This window comes from Sciurus vulgaris, assembly GCF_902686455.1.
Source record: "Sciurus vulgaris genome assembly, chromosome: 2".
Lineage (NCBI taxonomy): Eukaryota > Metazoa > Chordata > Mammalia > Rodentia > Sciuridae > Sciurus > Sciurus vulgaris.
The window spans coordinates 3,950,090-3,968,937 of record NC_136462.1 but is presented as its reverse complement, the minus strand read 5'-3'; the positions used below and the strand labels follow the sequence as shown (position 1 = coordinate 3,968,937).

At 41.4% G+C, this 18,848-nt stretch overlaps 1 protein-coding gene and 1 pseudogene across 3 annotated transcripts in view; both read left to right on the top strand.

Moving 5' to 3' along the window:
* The window catches only part of RCOR1 (REST corepressor 1), a 135,948-nt gene that overhangs the window by 101,826 nt on the left and 15,274 nt on the right, over positions 1 to 18,848 (top strand). For both annotated transcript variants that reach the window (XM_079130111.1, XM_079130110.1), the window contains 5 exons: positions 2,246 to 2,298; positions 6,775 to 6,936; positions 7,585 to 7,703; positions 12,969 to 13,047; positions 16,215 to 16,409. In XM_079130111.1, coding sequence (XP_078986237.1) covers positions 2,246 to 2,298; positions 6,775 to 6,936; positions 7,585 to 7,703; positions 12,969 to 13,047; positions 16,215 to 16,409 — 608 coding nt within the window. The remainder of the gene's footprint in view (positions 1 to 2,245; positions 2,299 to 6,774; positions 6,937 to 7,584; positions 7,704 to 12,968; positions 13,048 to 16,214; positions 16,410 to 18,848) is intronic.
* LOC306653595 (vacuole membrane protein 1-like) lies at positions 4,454 to 6,768 on the top strand (annotated as a pseudogene). The gene is made up of 2 exons: positions 4,454 to 4,483; positions 5,158 to 6,768. The product of its transcript is annotated as a vacuole membrane protein 1-like (transcript).

Here is an 18,848-nt window from a genome sequence, read left to right as displayed (position 1 = left end):
ATCCCGTAGACTTAAGTGCGCCTGTCCACCGAGCAGAAGAGGTTGACATGAGAGAGAAAGGGAATGAGGAAGAAACACAAGAACCAAAAGTGGATTTCTCTGTGGATTAGGGAGACAGCGAAAACAAAGTAACTGATCAGTTAAGTTCAGGTTATTTCAGTTTACAAGAGTGTAACTATTAAAGCCAGGGAACTTCATTACCATGCTCATTGAAACTGGCCTATTTGGGAAATTTTGCTGTTATCTGTTTAATTCTGCTGAATTGGAAGATCAGATAAACCTTAACTTAAGGTGGATGACATGGGACATTAATGTGTCTGACTCCATTTTGGTTTTTAGCCTGGTCTTTGGGGGCCCAGTAGAGGAGCTTAGTCAGAAACAGTGGCTTTCTAAGTCCCTTTAATTCAGCACTGGGAAGGTCAGGAAAAGTGGTGAAGGGAACACAGTCATTAGATCAGCACTTCCTGTGGGCCAGGCTCTGCTTCATGAACTCAGAGACAGACAGCTGGGTTCGGGTCTCTGCCTGACCTTGCTGCCTTTACTTCACTGGAGGAAGCCAAAACGTGGAGTAGCACAGTAGCCCCGGCCTTCACTCAGCACAGGTTGTCACCCTTTGGTGGACATTGTTGATGTTGGCATTCTTTAGCAGCATTAGTGAGCCTCATCACAGCCTCAGAGTCCCACCTGGTGCCACCAAATGGCTTTCTTTAAGGAGCTGTGGTAGAGTTCTTTCCTTCTTCTACAGCTGACTCCAAGCACATCTGAAAGAGCATGATTTTAAAGGCCACCTTAGTAAGAGCACCTGGTTGTTTAAGATACTGCAGTTGTGACAGCCAACCTGAGTTGCAGCAGCTGGAATCTACTGGGTTGGTACCTTGCACCCTTCATACCACCAGGGAGTGCCTGTATTGAAACACAAAAGGGCAGATGACAGTGGAGCAGCATCCAAGAATGCTTGGTTTTGCCTTGAAATTTTAGCTAAATCTGGTTGGAGAGAATGGATCAGGCTCTGTGAAGTCCATTGCTGAGGCAGCAGAATGGACTCTTCAGCAGATACCTGTGCCTGGTCCCAGCAGGACAGGTCATTGCATGGCTCCCTCATGCCTAAAGAGCATGTGACTGCCTGGCATGATCAACCCTATTGCAAAGTGGAAAGCAAGGAATTCACCTTGGCACACACCACTCTTCCACCTCCACCCCTTAAAATCACCAGTTTCAACTTTCTCTGACAAACCAAGATCATTCAGTTTGTTACTTTTTAAAATTCAGGTAAATTAGAATCTGAGTGAAGTTACCAGCAAGTTTGAATTTTAAATATAAAAAAAAATTAGAGCCTTAGTATTAATGTTAATATTGAGTTTGCATTATAGGTATTGCTGTTTGAATTGATTTTTTTTTCTTTTTCCTTTTTTTTTTTTTTTTTTGGTTAACACAATAAAATTTCCCCCAAGTATTAGAATACATACTAATAAAAGAATCTTAATTCTTTTTCATAATAGATCTCTTTTTCCTAAATTGTCAGTTACACAGCAATTAAGAATGTGGTTGTCATGTACTTGCATCGGTATACTGGGATTGATGTCTGATTGACAAAGTCACTTTTGTGTCCATGGGCGAGGGAGCTAGTGGAAGCCTCTTTTTACAGTTGTCATTGCCTCTGGAGCATGAGATTTGGGGGCAAGAGGAGATAGGGAATGGAAGGAATTTTACTATTTTATTTCATGCTGTTCTGTGCTTCTTTATTACTTTTTAAGCTCGTGTTTCTTTGTAATTCATAAAGGGAAGTCACACATGAATTTAAGGCAGTGCTGTTGACCAACACTTCGTTGCTTTTCTGACATACCTGGGAAGAAGGACTAGAAAGTCCTGAGGAGGAAGGAGGATACTTCTCCTGGGGGTTGAGTGTTTTCCCAGAAGCCAGCAGCTGCCACCTTGTATGGGAATATTTGCCTCGCAAGCACAAGGCCCTGGGTTCAATCCCCAGCACCGAGGGGGGAAAAAAAAATTAAGCTCACCACCTAAAGGTAGCTGCTGGTTAGTACTTGAGTGTGTTCATTCTGACAGTTCTCCATGGGATTTATATCTGTGAGGTCTGCGATGGGATGTACCATGTGATTTTGCTTTTTTTGCAATCTGCTTGGGTGTTCCGCCTTAAACATGACAGGTCTGGCACAGATCTGTCAGTTCTGGGGGACCGGACTGTGCCATCTTCTGTCTGCTCATCGCCTCTCCTCCTGTCTTGCAGTGGACGAGTATATCGCCATCGCCAAGGAGAAGCACGGGTACAACATGGAGCAGGTATGGGTGTTTTCCTTGCTGTTGTTCAAAGTGGTTTCTGAGGCAGCCCATCAGGGGCTCTCTGTGTGCTTAGTAGCAGCACTGCTTCACTGGCAGTTGGCAGTGCCGCAGAACCTGGGCTGCTTTCTTCTGCCCAAGTGAGGGTTAACACAGAGGCTTTGATTTGGAGGCAGCCCTGCAGGTGGTGCACTTCTGCAGGTCTGTGGCCCTAGGGCAGTGGTTGCCACCCGGTCAGTAGCAGGGTGGGTGTGGAGGATTATTCTGCCTGTGAGATATTGTCTTCTGACTTCTGATGTCATACACAAACCCATAGTGTTTTATATTCATTGTTTAGAGTCACTTTCAGGTTGTAAACCCTTGATTAAGGTTTTTATTTAAATATCATTCAGAACATTGGTAAGACGTGTTTTTCTACAAAAGTGTAATGTAATCTTTTTTCATCCTTACCTCTACTTACTTACTGTTTTAAGCATATTAAGTGGAATCAGTGCTTTCCATGGCATTGATCTGGCTCTTACAGCCTATAACTTACTGACACTTCCCATTTATATCAATGATCAAAGGTACCATGAGTTTAGATTATATAAAATTATACATTTTCCTTTAGGTTTGGCATTGCTTTTAATTAATCTGTCTTGAACATTGGAGGTGCTTTTAGAAAAGTCACTTACATTAGAGCCAGGTGTGGGGTACACACCTATAACCCTAGCTACTCAGGAGGTAAGAGAATGGCAAGTTCCACATCACCCTCAGCAACTTGGGGAGAGCCATCTCAAAAGATAAAACAGGTTGGGGGGTGTGGCTCTGTGATAGAGTACCCTCGGTTCCAGCATCTTCTGCCTCCCCCCCAAATGAACATTTAGCATGATCATTTTCGCTTTAGAATTGTGGTAAGAGGCTGAGGCCAAGCTTGGGGGACTGAGGCAGGAGGATCGCAAGTTCAAAACCAGCATCAGCAACCTAGCGAGACTGTCTCAAAATGAAAAACAAAAAGGGGGTGGCTCAGTGGTAAAACACACCTGGGATCAATCCCCAATACCAGAAAAAACCACCACCAACAACAACAACAACCTAAATAAATAAATAAATAAATAGAAAGGTAGGATGGGTGAGCAAAATGGAAATGTCGATAAAAAGAGAAAAGCTAAAATGAAATTTAAAAATCTCTGGAGCTAAAAATTATAATAGCTAAAATGATGACTTTACTTGAAGGATTCAAAATTTGAGCAGGCAGAATTAGTGAATTTCAAAATAGGGCAATTTAAATTAATGGAGTTTAAAAAGGAAAAGATTTAAGAAGGGTGAGCAGACCCCAGGGCCCTGGGGCCATCATCAAGGAGAACAACCTAAGTATTGTGGAGCTCCAGGAAGTCGAGGGATGACAGAATCATTGATGAAATAAAAATAATGGTCCAAACTTTACAGAGCTGATGAAAGTCATGAATATAAATATCAGAGCAACTGTCAGATAAGATAAACTCCTGCCCGTGCCGAGATGCAGCATGAAACTCAGAGGTGAGAGCAGCAAGGGGGAAGCCACTGGCACATGCACCGACTCCCCTAAGCTTGTCACATTTCTCAGGAACTCTGCAGTCCCAAAGACAAGGGTTAATGCATTCACTGTGCTAAAGGAAAACTTGTCAACCAAGATCTTACATCTGACAACACTGTCCTTCAAAAACGTAAAGGAGTTTACAGATAATAAAAGGAGTTCATTACCACCAGCTATGCCTGTGGGCGGTCTCAAGGAAATGAAGGGACACCACCCAGGTGTGGTGGCACACCCTGGCATCCCAGGGACCCAAGAGGCTGAGGCCAGTCTCAACAACTGAGCCAGACATAGTCTCAAAATAAAAAGGGTAGGATTGTAAGTTGGTGATAGAGCTATCATCTGGGATCAAGAGAGAAAGGGAGAAGGGAAGGAGGAGGAGGAGAGAGAAGGGAAATTAATACTGTATGATTCGGCAGTTCCACTTCTAGGTATATACACAAAGAATCGAAAGCAGGATCTCAAACAGGCATCTGTATCCTCATTCACAGCAGCTAAAACATAGAAGCAGCCTACATACCCAACAGGTGAACAGATAAGCAAAATATGGTACATACAAACAATGGAATATTTTGCAGCCTTAAAAAGGAAGTATGCTGTAGCATAATGAACCTTGAGGACATGATGCTGTGGAAAGTAAGCCAGTCACAACCGCACAAACCCTGCAAGGTTCTCCGTGTGAGATCCTAGAGCAGTAAAGACAGCACAGACAGAAAGGGGAGTGGTGGTGCGGGGGCTGGGGAGGAGGTGGTGACGGGTAGGTGGAGTTTCAGCTGCACACGAGGAGGAGGGCTGTGAGGATGGGTGGTGGGGTCCTTGTACCACAGGTGGATGTGTTCAGTGCCACTGTACATGTAGAAGTGGTCACAGTGATAAATTTTGTGGTTTGTATATTTTATCACAGTAAAAACTTGGGGGAGGGAGCCATTTCCAGGGTCTTGAGATGCAGAGAGCTACTGATCTGTGAACTGGCAGAGAATGAAACAATTATGACTTCAGGGATAGCAGTGAACAAGGGAAAAACATAACAGAATTTCACAGACCCCTCTTCAGTAAATGAAAAGAAGAGGATGGATTGGGAAGGCGGAAAATTGTCCTGGGAGATGGACACTCATTACCTTGCAGAATTTTTCTCTATAAATCTGAGTCATCTTGGAGGAATGGACCTCAAAATTATGGCGTCGTCAAAGCATTGTTGTGTCTTTTTTACTGCCGCTTGCTATATTTGTAGCTACGTATGATGTTGAAGTAGCATGCCAACAGCATATGCAATATATGGAGACAATTTCTTTTGTGTGCCAATTGGGTAGGCTTGGCAATTATGTCTTCTGTTGGGCTTGGAACAGCTGTACACCTTTTGGCTTTATCTGGGCCCCAATACAGCTTCAGTTACATTAGCTGGTTATGAATGCAGCTCAGTTAATTTCTCTCAACCACCCCATTCTGATGAGGTGGTTTGCCCAGATGAAGAGGCTCTGAAGGAGCCATCGCTTTGTGGAGTATCATCTCAGAACTTAGGATTGAGGCATGCATGTGGGGTATCGGGCACAGCAATTAGAGAGATGCCTCCTTATTTCATGACAAGGGCAGCTTGCCTCTCAGGTGCTGAACCAGATGGTGAAGAGTGTGAGGGATCTGGAGAGATGCTGGAACATGCAGACTGACCATACTTTGCCTCACGGGCTAACCTGGCAGTTCAACACCAAGTACAGAAGAGAGGATATTTTTGGAATTTTGGTCTGCACTTCAATTCCAAGCATTCTATTTGATCTGGTTGGAATAACATGGATGTTTTCTTGGACCTTTTTGAACCTTCTTTGATGCAACTCTGACTGGAAAAACAGTAATTACCAGAAATATTCAGAAACTTTTCATTTTAATAAGGTTCAGCGAGCACATAGTGGAGCAGCTGGTGACTTTTATTGATGCTGTCTCCAGCATAGGTTTGTCTCTGCAGAAGCCATTCTGGGAATACCTGGAGCCCTAGCAGCAGAAGCTTTACTGCAAAAAAACCAAATGGGCACCCCACAGGGAGAAAGCTGGTTATCCTGGGTTTTTTGCCTGTCATTAACTCTAGGGCACAGAGTTAGACCAGACAGCAGTTGAACTCAGAGGAGGAAACTAAATAACCAGAGGAAGTTTTTTAACTGCAGAAATTAGAATGGATGGGTTCTGCCTTTAATCAGGAGGACTCCAAACCAGGAAGGAAAATTCCCCTCTCCAACTGTATTGATTTTGAAGACTTCCAGGTAGCACACTTGTCTATATTTTGCACAGCATGCTTTCCTTTGTACATGGAGTGGAGCTGCTCACCCTTGATCATCATATCAGGGCAGACTACAATAATGTCCAGCCACCAACCAGTGGAACCTGGGCTTTGGTTAGTCACTTTCAAAAGGCCCATGTGGTACGGTTAGAGAATTCATACCACTCCAAAAGTTCCAAAGTATTTTAGATTTGTCAAGTTTTAAGGCTTGTTACAAATGATTGCTTTATTTTTCTAAGTCATCAAAATGTACATAAATTACATAGATTAGATAACGGTATAATTAATTATGCCAGCCCGCCCCAGCCTGCCTCTCTACCCTCACAAAAAGGCCTTTCTATGAGGTATTGCACACCCTCTGGCAAGTTCATCTTTAAACTTTGAGTGTAAGGAAAATCTGGTTGGTGTCTCATGAGCTGACATCACTTTTTGTTTCATTTATTTAGAATGAAGTCACGGAAGAACTTTGTAAAGACATCTTTGATCATTCAAAAATAATGGGGGAAATGGGGCATATGACAGTATCTTCTGCTTAACAGTGTATATGAGTCAAACATGTATTTGGATTTAAAGTTATGCATGTTCTTTTGCCAGTCTGACTTCCATTTTAGTGTTTCCTTTATTTGTGCAGTCTAAGATTTCACTGGTATCATTTTTCTAGGCCCTTGGGATGCTCTTTTGGCATAAGCATAATATTGAAAAATCATTGGCTGATTTGCCCAACTTTACCCCCTTCCCAGATGAGTGGACTGTGGAAGATAAAGTCTTATTTGAGCAAGCCTTTAGTTTTCATGGGAAAACTTTTCATAGAATCCAGCAAATGGTGAGTAGATGAGACCACTGACATCCCCTCTCTCCCTGCCCAAACAGTGGGTGAGAGACGAGGGCATCATCCTCCACACAAGTTTCCCCTTGTTCAGTGAAGCTGCCTTCAGAGGCAGAAGCATCCTAGTGCTGCTCTGGGGGTGCTGGGCTTCAGTGCAGACACACCTGCAGCAGCTCTTGGCGAACTCAGCCTCTGCCTTCCACCCCAGAAGTTAAACCAACAGAAGGATCTTTGGTGATTGAGGTGGATCATGCTGGGTCCTTGTTGTCTGCCAGGGGAATATCTGCATATCTTTTATATTCTCAAAGTTATTTGGTAGATTCCTATTTAAAAATTTGCTGACACTTGTATTAATGGTGTTAAAACGAACTTTAAAAAATTAAGCTAAAAGTTGTGCTAAGGACATTGGTTATGTGAAAAGTAGTTCACCTTAGTCTGACTTCACAGTCTTTCATTGACCAAGCCTACTCACGGGCTTGAGTAATTTGAAAGTGTATTTTGTCAATTGTTTTTCTTTATCAGAAAAATGGGCTGTGACTTAGGATATTTCTGAATATGTGAAAGTGTCCCTTGTTAAGTATAACTAAACACATTTGATTTTTAAAGATTAGCTTTAAGTCTAAACCAATTCTTTTTTGTATTTAGCTTCCTGATAAATCTATAGCAAGTCTGGTGAAATTTTACTACTCTTGGAAGAAGACAAGAACCAAAACCAGTGTGATGGATCGCCACGCCCGGAAACAAAAGCGGGAGCGAGAGGAGAGGTGAGCCTGTCGCTGGGGTCAGGGGCATCTAACCACCCAGGGAGCTTGTAAGAGCTGCTGGCTCCCCAGAGTTATGATGGAGGACTGTACCCTCAGCCAGAGGTTGACGTGTGCGTGACACTGGGGTGCTCCTCCTCAGGCACTTTGATTCTGAGTGAGTGACTTCATTGCATTTCCCCCCTGCCCTTTAAAGGTAGCTCCTTCTAATAGAAAGGGCTCTTTTGTTTTATAGGTTGAAATTAATTTGGTATGGTAATCAAGAGTCATTTGACACGTGTTTGTTTAGTTTGTTTAAAGAGGATACAGCTTAAAAAGGTAGTTAAGAGGAAAGTTGATAGCTATGAGTGCCTACAGAAATAAATCAAAAGGATTCCAAATAAACAGATGATACATCTCAAGGTCCTTGAAAAAGAACAAACCAATTTCAGAACCAGTAGAAGGAAGGAAATAATTTTTTAAAAAATACATATTTTTAGTTGTAGGTGGACACAATACCTTTATTTTATTTTTATGTGGTGCCGAGGATTGAACCCAGGGCCTCACATGTGCTGGGTGATCACACTACAAGTGAACCACAACCCCAGTCCAAGGAAATAATTAATATGAGAGCTGAAGTCAATGAAATTGAGAATAAAAAAATAAAATGAAATGAAGAGTTGACTTTTGAAAAGATAAACAAGATTTTAAGCCCTTAGCCAAACTAACCAAAAGAAAAAAAATGAGAAGACCCATATTAATAAAATTAGAGATGAAAAAGGAGAAATCACCACAGACATTATAGAAATTGAGTGGATCATTAGGAACTATTTAGAAAACATACTTCAATAAATTGGAAAACCTAGAAGAAATGGCTACATTTCTAGACACATATGACCTGCCAAAATTGAATCAAGAGAATGTAAAAAAAACCAAAAACAAAAACAGACCAACAATCAGCAGTGAGATAGAAGCAGCAATAAGAAGCCTTCCAAAAAGAAAAGCCCAAGACCAGATGGAGTCAGCTGAATTCTACCAGACCTTTAAAGAAGAACTAATGCCAGTGCTCCTTAAATTATTCCATGAAAATAGAAAGGGATGGAACACTTCCAAATTCATTCTGTGAAGCCAGTGTCACACTCATACCAAAGCCAGATAACGGCACTTGAAGGAAAGAAAACTCCCAAACCAGTACCCTGATGAACTTAGATGCAAAGATCCTTTATAAAATATTAGCAAATTGTATTCAACACCATACCAAGATTGTACATTATGACCAAATTGGTTTCATCCCAGAGATGCAAGGATGGTTTGACATAACACAAATGAATAAATGTAATTACAAAAATCACTTAGTCATCTCAATAGAACCAGAAAGCCTTTGACAAAATTCAGCACCCCTTCATGATAAAAAACACTGAAGAAATTGGATAGAAGGAACTTACCTCAGTATCATAAAGGCTATGTACCGAAAACCCAAAGCAACCTCATAGTAAATCAATATTAACTGAAAGCATTTCCTTAAAATCTGGAACAAGGCACGGACATCTGTTCTCACCATTCCTATTTAATATATTGCTGGAAATTCTACACAGAGTCATCAGGCAAGAGAAGGAAATAAAAGGGATAAAAATAGGAAGTAATCAAATTATCACTTTTTGTAGATGATATGATCCTATCCTTAGAAGATTGAATGGGGAAAAAAAAAAAAAAAAAAAAACCACCATTTTCACCACAAATTTTCCAGGAAAGAACTCAATAGCTAAAACAAACAAACACACAAAAAATCCTAGGAATAAATCTAACCAAAGAGGTAAAAGATCTCTTCAGTGAAAACTATATAACATTGGAGAACACCTCAGAAGATGCAAAAACCTCCCATGTTCTTGGATAGACAGAATTAATATTGTTGAAATGACCATACTACCAAAAGCATATACAGATTCAGTGCTATCTCCATCAAAATACCAATGACATTCTTCACAGAATCAGGGGGAAAAAATTCCTAAAATTCATTTGGAAGAATAAAAGACCCAGAGTAGCCAAAGCAATTCTAAGTCCCCCCCAAAATGCTGGAGGCATCACAATACCTGACTTCAAACTATACTACAGAGCTTCAGTCACAAAGGCTGCTTGGCACTGGCTTAGAAACAGACACATGGACCAGTGGTACGGAACAGAAGATCCAGAAGCAAACCCACACAGGTAGTCATCTGATCCTTGACAAAAGCACTAAAAACATACACTGGAGAAAGACAGCCTTTTAAACAAATGGGGCTGGGAAAAAATGTTATCCATATGTAGAGTGAGACTAGATCCTAAGCTTCTGCCTTGCTCAAAAATTCACTTGAAGTGAATCCAAGACCTAGAAATTAAACCAGAAACTGCAACTCTAGAAGAAAACATAGAGTCAACATTCCAGTACATAGGCTCAAGCAATGACTTTCTCAGTAGGAACCCTAAAGCTCAGGAAATAATGTTGAGAGTTAATACATGGGATGGCATCTATTAAAAAGCTTTTGCACAGCAAAGGAAATAATTAGGAATGTAAAGAGAAACCTACAGAATGGGAGAAAATCTTTGCTAACTTCTGTTCTGACAGGTTTAATATCTAAATAACTCAAAAAAATCAACACCAAAAAACCAAACAACCTATTTAATAAATGGGCGAATGAAATAAACAGGCACTTTAAGAAATGCAAGTGGCCAACAAATACATGAAGAAACATTCAACATCGTTAGCAGTTAGGGAAATGCAAATCAAAACTACACTGAGGTTTCATCTCACATCAGTCAGATTGGCAGTCATCAAGAATACAAATAATAAATGCTGAAGAGTATGTGGAGAAGAAGGAACACTTTTACTTTTTTTTTTTTTTTTAATTGTTGGGACTGTAAATTAATACAGCCACTATGGAAATCAGTGTGGAGGCTCCTCAAAAGAGTAGGCATGGAACTGCCATATGATCCAGCTATACCATCCCTTGGTATTAATCCTACCAAATTAAAGTCAGCATGACATGCATACCCATGTTTATAGCAGCACAGTTCACAATAGTCTAACTACGTGATGGTCAAGATCTCTGTCAAGGGATGAATGGATGAAGAAAATGTGCTATAGGTACATGATGAAATTTTATTCAGCCATAAAGAAGAATGGATGGAACTTGAGACCATCCTGTTAAGCAAAATAAGCCAAACTCAGATCAGTGGGTCCTGTGTTTTCTTACATGGAAGCTAGAGAAGAAAAAAGAAAAGATTGTGAGGAGGGGATCTCATGAAAATCCTACATCAGTAGAACAGAGGAAAGGGACCAGGGGGAGGGAAAAGGGGAGGGTGGGAGGAAGGCAGTGGGGGTGATATTGTTCAAATTATATAGTGTGCATGTACAAATGTGTAACAACAGATACCATCATTAGTACAACTCGAATGCACCAGTTTTAAAAAATGGAAAAAAATATTAAACCACACAAAATATAACAGTTTAAGCTTCCTTCTTCTCTTATTGTCCATTTGTGTGTGAGAATGAGAAACTTTTTTCTTTTCCATTTTTTGGTGGTGGTGTTGGGGATGGAACCCAGGGGCTGTAACATGCTAGACAAGCCTCACCACTGAGCCACACCCAGCCCAGGTGTTATTTCAGGTAGCTTAGTAAGCTGTAGTGAGGAAGGGTGTCCTGAGTTAGGCCATGTGGAGCCATCTCTTCTCAGCCCTGTGCTCAGCCATCTTCAGCCTTGGCCCTGCAGGTTTCACTCACCTCTCTTTCAGCCATGCCCCCAAGCCCATCTCCTCCACTGTGAACTGAAAGAGCTTGAGGCCCAGAAGGCCCAGAAGGCAGTGCACACAAGGCTCTCCTCTTAAAATGGTAGGACTACATGGGGGCTTTTAAACAGTTATGTTTGCCACATTTTCTAGCGTGTATTTTTATGAACTAATAATACAAAATAAAATGGAAAATGAACCACAGGGGACCCAAACTCCCTTTCTCAGGACAGTATTATATTATCTTAAATGAAAGAGAATAACGTGCAAGAACACATTGAGTACCAGAGTGTCGTTTTTGGAGAATTCAGATCTCTGGGGTTGAGTATAAATTGAGAGTGGAGTTAAGAGCATCTCCTAGACTCTTTCCAGATATGGGATTCAAGCTACAGTAAAACTGCTGACCTGTGTACATCTGCGTATTCTTTGACATGCATACCAGTGAGTCCCTTTCAGGATCACTAATCTTAGTAACTTTTGATTAAATTTTCATTCCCTTCATATGTTAGGTCTAGTGTATTGTTTATAAATGGGGTCTGGCACTACAAGCAGCAGTCAGAATTAAGTAAAATAAAGTGGAATTGCATATCTTGAGTAAGACATGAGAGTACTGGCTGACACTCCTCTCTGCTCACTGCCCAGGTACTGCTCCTTGAATTATGCTGTAGGTGCAAAGAATTGCTGTGCTCCCACCCTCCACATGCACAGTGACCCCTCCATCACTGTCAGCATGCACAGCAAGAGGGACGCACAGCCACAGCAGTTGCACCTGAGAGGTGGTTGACCTCCCAGGACCTGCCTGGGGAAGTAGTGGCAGAGCCTGGCACATTCCTCAGCCCAGGCTCTTCTCATACACTCTCCTTCGCAGAACTGCTTGCAGCCCTGGCACTAACTGGGGAGGAGTTGCAGGATAGTGGGTGTGCTCAACTGGAGTGGATTCGGAGGTCCATTAGGAGGCTGCCATTGAAGCCTCGTGTCTTCTGTCAAAGGTGTTCTATTGGTTTTCACTGGACAAACCAGGTCAGGCTACTTGACTTCTGTGAGACTCTGCTGCCTCATTTTTTTTTTTTTTTTTTTTTTTTTTTTTTTTTTTTTTGCGGTGCTGGGGATCGAACCCAGGGCCTTGTGCTTGCAAGGCAAGCACTCTACCAACTGAGCTATCTCCCCAGCCCGTGCTGCCTCATTTTTTAAAAAAATAAGAGTTCCCGTGATGTGCAGTGGCTCACACATGTAATCTCAGCCACTCAGGAGTCTGAGGCAGGAGGATCTCAAGTTCAAGGCCAGCCTCAGCAACTTAGCAAGACCCTGTCTCAAAATAAAATAAAAATGGCTGGGAATGTTTTCAGTGGTAAAGGTGCCCTTGGGGTCAATCCCTAGTGCCACAAATAAAAAGTTTTTATCTCAGCAGTCTGGAAACATATAGTAATTTTATATGAAATCTTCCATTAAATCAGTTTATTGCTATGTTTGTACATGAAATAGCATTAATACAGAATAACCTTTCATTAACTTATTCTTGTCTTCCAGTGAGGATGAACTGGAAGAAACAAATGGAAGTAACCCCATTGACATCGAGGTTGATCCAAACAAGGAAAGCAAAAAGGAGGTATTTTTTCCCCTAGTACTTTTAGGGAAATAAACACTATTACTACTTACACAAGTAAAACCCTCCTTACCCATTCTACTTAGGAGATTAGTAGGACTTTTAAAACAGGACCAACTTTGCTTTGTAGAACTTAGAATTCTGTTTGTCAGGAATTGTAAGGAAGGCTTACAGGAAAAGCTAGCATTGGCCAGTGAGCTCATTTTAGAACAGTCCCCATGCCTTCTCTGAACTAGAGGGTGGTAACAGCAAGGCAGGACTGCACCAAGCAACTGCTCGTGGCCCCTCCTGTCTGTTGCTTGCCCAGGCTTTGCCCAGGCTGGACCCCTGAGGTGACTGAAGAGGCTTCAGGGAGCTGACACGGACTCTGTGTGTCCTCTTGGTCAGCAGCAGCAGCACAGTCCTGTAGTTAATCTTAATCTCACGACTTAAAAGTCATTCCAATAGATTTTTAGTCCCCAGATTCAAGGGGTCCATGAGCCCCTATAGTTACACATGACCATTATGTTTCATATGGGTATATGAAGCCTAAGGTGTCAGAATTCTCAGTGTTCTCTATCCCAAAAATATAAGAACAGTTATTTTAAACATTGAAAAACCTAAGGAACTAGACATGTCTAAACTTTGTCACAGCAGTAGTACTTGCTTTTTATAGACAAAATAGGAAAATACAGATAAACAGAAAGAAGGAAATAAAGTGATTTTCAGTATTACCACCTGTAATTGCTGCAGACATTTTGGTGGCTTTCCAGACAGCTTTCTCTGTAAAACATACATGCCCATGTTTATATATACTTCTGAACCTATTCAATTTTTAAAAAATAATAAAGGAGGCTGGGTGTGGTGGTACATGCCTGTGATCCAAGCAGCTCGGGAGGTTCAGGCAGGAGGATTGCAGATTTGAGATCAGCCTGATAACTTAGCAAGACCCTTTCTCAAAAAATTAAACGAGCTAGGGAGGTAGCTGAGTGGTAGAGTGCCCCCACTGGGTTCCATCCCCACTCCTAAAATAATAGAAATAATTTTTAAAAGGGATCTTACAATGTAATTTTTACCACATTTTAGGTTTATTCTACCTTGAATTTGTTTTTATGTCGAATATATTTGATACTCAGCTCTATAGTAGTAATCACATGACACCTGCATGTCACTTGTTTGTGGCGTGTGGGTTCCTCGTGTCCCCCCTGCTCTCTGCTGTTAAACACTTTTGAGTTTTGAGGGTCATGTAACTATTTGTGTGTTTAATATTTTCCACTAGAATTAATTCCTGGAAACTGAAATGTTGTGTTAAAGTGTTCCTTGTTCATTTTTATGGCTTCTTTCAATATGTATCACCAAACTGGTGATCGGTCGTTCTTTCTGGAGGCATTTTTGTCAGTGATTGATATGTCTGTCCAAATAACAAGATCCTAGGGGCTAACTGAATTAGGCTGTTTGGGAAAGGAAAATGTACTCAAACTTTTTATAAAAACTTAAGTGGAACTTTTTTTATATAAAAGAGCATTTTAATTATTATCCTTAGAAACTATAAAGACTACACATGATTCAGAAATGGGACTACACCAAACAATGGCCAAAGAAGAATTGTCCATTCTATGCCTTTTCTTTTGTCTGGTCGATCAGAACTTTAATGTTATCAACTATAATTGTCATTGCTTGGTGCCTCACATTATTTTTTTTAAATTAATGTCTTAGTTGTAGATGGACACCAAACCTTCATTTTACTTATTTATTTTTATGTGGTGCTAAGGGATCAGATCCAGTGCCTTACATGTGGTAGGCAGGCACCCCACCGCTGATCTATAACCCCACTTTTTTTATTATTTATAGCCTCACTTTTTTTATTATTTTCTTAATTATCATTGGACCTTTATTTTATTTATATGCGGTGCTGAGATTTAAACCCAGTGCGTTATATATGATAGGCAAGTGCTCTACCACTGAATCACAAACAGCCCACCTCACATTATTTCTATCCATGTATCCACCATAGTCTACTTTCCCTTCCACATAAATTTGAGACCCCTTTTTCACATACCGATATGCCACCTCTGAGGCCTGGCTGGAACACTGATATTCTATACCTATTCTATACCATGTTGTCTTATCAGTTTTCATAATTATTTATATAGGACAGTTTCCAGTTCAAAAAGAAAACTGGTCAGATCTTAGTTTCTCTTCAGTATAAAATGTTGTTAGAACATGTCCTTAGTCAATAGGTCATCTTATTAAATAGAATAGTGCCATATAGAACATCATTTTATTGCCTGCTAACACTTTTACTACCATGTTCAAGAAGTTAACATTGCCATCGCAGTTTGCATTGGTCATTTTAGCTCACTCATTTAAAATATAAAGCAAAAAGCCTGAACATATTTTAAGCTTTGATCACTGTATATATTACCTCATCAAGGCGAGGTTACAATTATGAAACTTAATGTCTTTAAGATTGTTGCCAGTAAGACACAAATCCTTTCCTTGCCAAGATTTTGTTCTGTTTCTTAAAAATTAGCAGCACTTGCGTGTTTTTAGGTGATAACTAAGTTGTAAAACTTGCTCTAAAAGTTAAATGTTGTCCAAAAAAAAATGTATAAAAAGTCATAGTTCATACTGTAGTTTGCCTCCTCCCTCCTTATGCACCCCCTGCAGGCAACTGCTCCACCACTGAGCTGGATCCCCAGCCAGTTGAAGTTTGTGTTTCCCAATGGGAAGATTTAAAGAATTAAAGACCTTTACATATGCCAAACCATTATTTTCTTTCTGTGGTCCAATGGCTGTCTGCATTACTGGAGACAGCTGCTGGGTTAAAAGAACTCTATTTTCATTTATCTGTCTGTCATATAGGTAGATAGCTAGATGGCCACAGAGCTCACAAGAGAAGAATGTTTTTTTTCTTCCTGTGTTTCTACAGAAAGCTGAGAATGCTTATTAAATAGAGGCTTAAAGAAATGGAATAAAGATGTCTCTTAAAAAGAGGAAACAGGGACACTGAAGTATTTAACCAAAATCCCCATAGCCATAGTTTGTGTCTGTTAAGTGCCCATTAGAGTTTATGGCTGATAATCAGCATGTGGCATGGCGTGTGTCTTAGATTGTTTGTGGCTGCTTTTTGCTATTCATGTGGCATTTTTACTTTTCAGTTTCATTTATCAAATTTGTCTATCCTGTAGGTGCCTCCTACTGAGACAGTTCCTCAGGTCAAAAAAGAAAAACATAGCACACAAGCTAAGAATAGAGCCAAAAGGAAACCTCCGAAAGGCATGTTTCTGTCCCAAGAAGACGTTGAGGCTGTTTCTGCCAATGCCACTGCTGCTACCACGGTGCTGAGACAGCTGGACATGGAGTTGGTTTCCATCAAACGACAGGTACCCCAGTATGGTGCTTTGAGTCAGCTTCTACTCTGGAGGTGTTGCTGCTCACAGTGGCTGTTTCCTTTCCACAAAGCTAAGAAATTGAATAAAAAATACTGTATATTGGCTCATGAACTTTTAAAAAATTTACTTTTAAATTGAAGTACAGAAAAAAGCGTGAATTTTAATTTATCTACAGTATATACATTTGTGTGTGTGTCTGGGTCTGTGTGTCTTTGCGTGTGTCTTGATTTTTTGACACATGAATGCGCTCCAGTGGCATATCTGGATCAGAAAGGGGGAAAGCACTGCCCCTTTTCCATCTCCAGATCTCCATTCCCTCCCCTCTTCTATGAATTGCCTTCTCCCAGGAGAGGACCTTGGTTCTGTGTTTTAAAGGCCACAGATTTGGATTTTATATGAGTGATAATCATATATTTCTTTTATGTCTCACTTTCTTTCAGCATGCGAGAGCCATCCACATAGCAGGGAGCTATCATCTTGTTCTGTTCTTTCTCATTGCTCGATAGCACGAAGTACCTGTTTACTACTGGTAGTCGTTTGGGCTGTTTTGCCATTTTAGGCCATTACATGTGATACTGGTACAAACATTGCTTATATGAATCCCAGTGCATCATGCGTTTGCTTCTGTTGGCACATCTTTATGGATTCCTTTGTGTGGAACTGCCGAGTTAACACCTGTGCAGCACTGGGTCACACTCCCAGTAGGCTCCATGTGACCTGTCTGCTCACCTGGGCTTCGATTATCCCTGCTTGCATTTCCTGCCTTCAGCACTGTTTGACTTGTTGGACTGTATGTTTTAGTCAGCTTTTTCACTGTGACCAAAAGACCCGACAAGAACACTTTTAGAGGAGGAAAAGTTTATTTGGGGCTCATGGTTTCAGTCCACAGATGGCCAACTTCATTGCTCTGGGCCTGAGGAAAGAGAAAACATGATGGCAGAAAGGTGTGCTGGAGGAAGGCAGCTTAGGAGAGGACACCAGCAAGCAGAGAGAGCTCCCTTTACCACAGACAAAATGTAAACCCCAAAGGCACATCCCCAATCACCTACCTGCCTCTCAGTGGATTAATGCACTGATTGGCTAAAAACCCACAATCCAATCATTTCACCTCTGATCTTTCTTCCTTTGTCTCACACGAGACTTTGCGTACACCTCATTTCTAAACCACAACAGGATTCCCAGCTCTCTCCCTGTCTTCCACTCACTCATCCTCCCCCCACCAGTTGTGACAACAACTTCATCCTAGGCATTGCCAAAATGCCCCTTGGCACATTGTCCCCACTGTGTCCTGGAAGCAGTTTCTCTCTCTCTCTCTGTTTTATAATTGTGTCTTGTCCCACTCTCTGTCCTGCCTGCAGTCCCCTGCTTGTTGGCCATTTGGCTATCCTCTTGCTCACCCACTCATCTACTTTTTTGTCCATTTCTTTTATGTTGGATTGTTTTCTTCCTCATTTGTAGATGGTCTTTATTCAAGTTCTGAGTTGTTTTCTACCCACTTGTCTCATAAACATGCTTCCCATTCTGTGTCTTGCCACATGTTAATGGCATCTTCTGAAATTCTTTTTTTTTTTTTTTGGCGGGGGGGGGGGGGGTACTGTTAGAAATGCTGGGATGCCGCAATCAATCAAGCTATGCCGGGAAGTAGTTCAGCAAGGCAAACCACTTCTGCAGGAGGTGCGCTACCAACCTGGCTCAAAAGCACGCGTGGGAAGGCAGCACTGCCGCTTGCTCAGGAGGACCTTGGGGTTACACTCCACATGGCTGGCTAACTTTCAATTAGGGTGGGCAAAGGGAAGGGCTGCAGCTTAAATAGCTGTGACTGGATCTTATATCCTGATTAAGGCTAAATACTGTGTTCTGAAGATGGTCCACTGAACTTTATTTTTCACGGTACAGGGAATTGAATTCAGGGCACTATAACACTGAGCCACAACCCTAGCCTCTTTTGTTTTTTATTTTGAGACAGGGTCTCACTAAGTCTCTGAGGCACAAACTTGGAATCATCTTGCCTCAGCCAGGTGGAGTTCTTTAAGACAGTCCGTTTCTTAGCTTGTTTCACTGGCTGGGGCTTCAGCTGTACTAGGAGCCTTTCCCCGGGTGGGAAGACATGTTCCCTAGGAGCATGGCCCACCTTTTGCATCTTGATCTGCAGCCTGCCTAGAAATGTTTTTCTGTGTAATGTGCAAAGGATGTTTGGTGTCTTTAACGCAGGCATCTATTTGGCCAGGCACTTCTTATTGAAAAGCCTGCCCTTTCCCACTGCAGTGCAGCAGGACCTTTGTTTTAAGTCCATGTCTGTGTATTGATGGGTCTGGTTTGGGACACTCCGTTCCTTTGGGCTGTGTGCTTATCCTTCACTGATGCTGTTCTAGTTTTATGTACTATGTAAATTGACATACCTGGTATCGTAAGTCTTCTAGTTCTTGATTA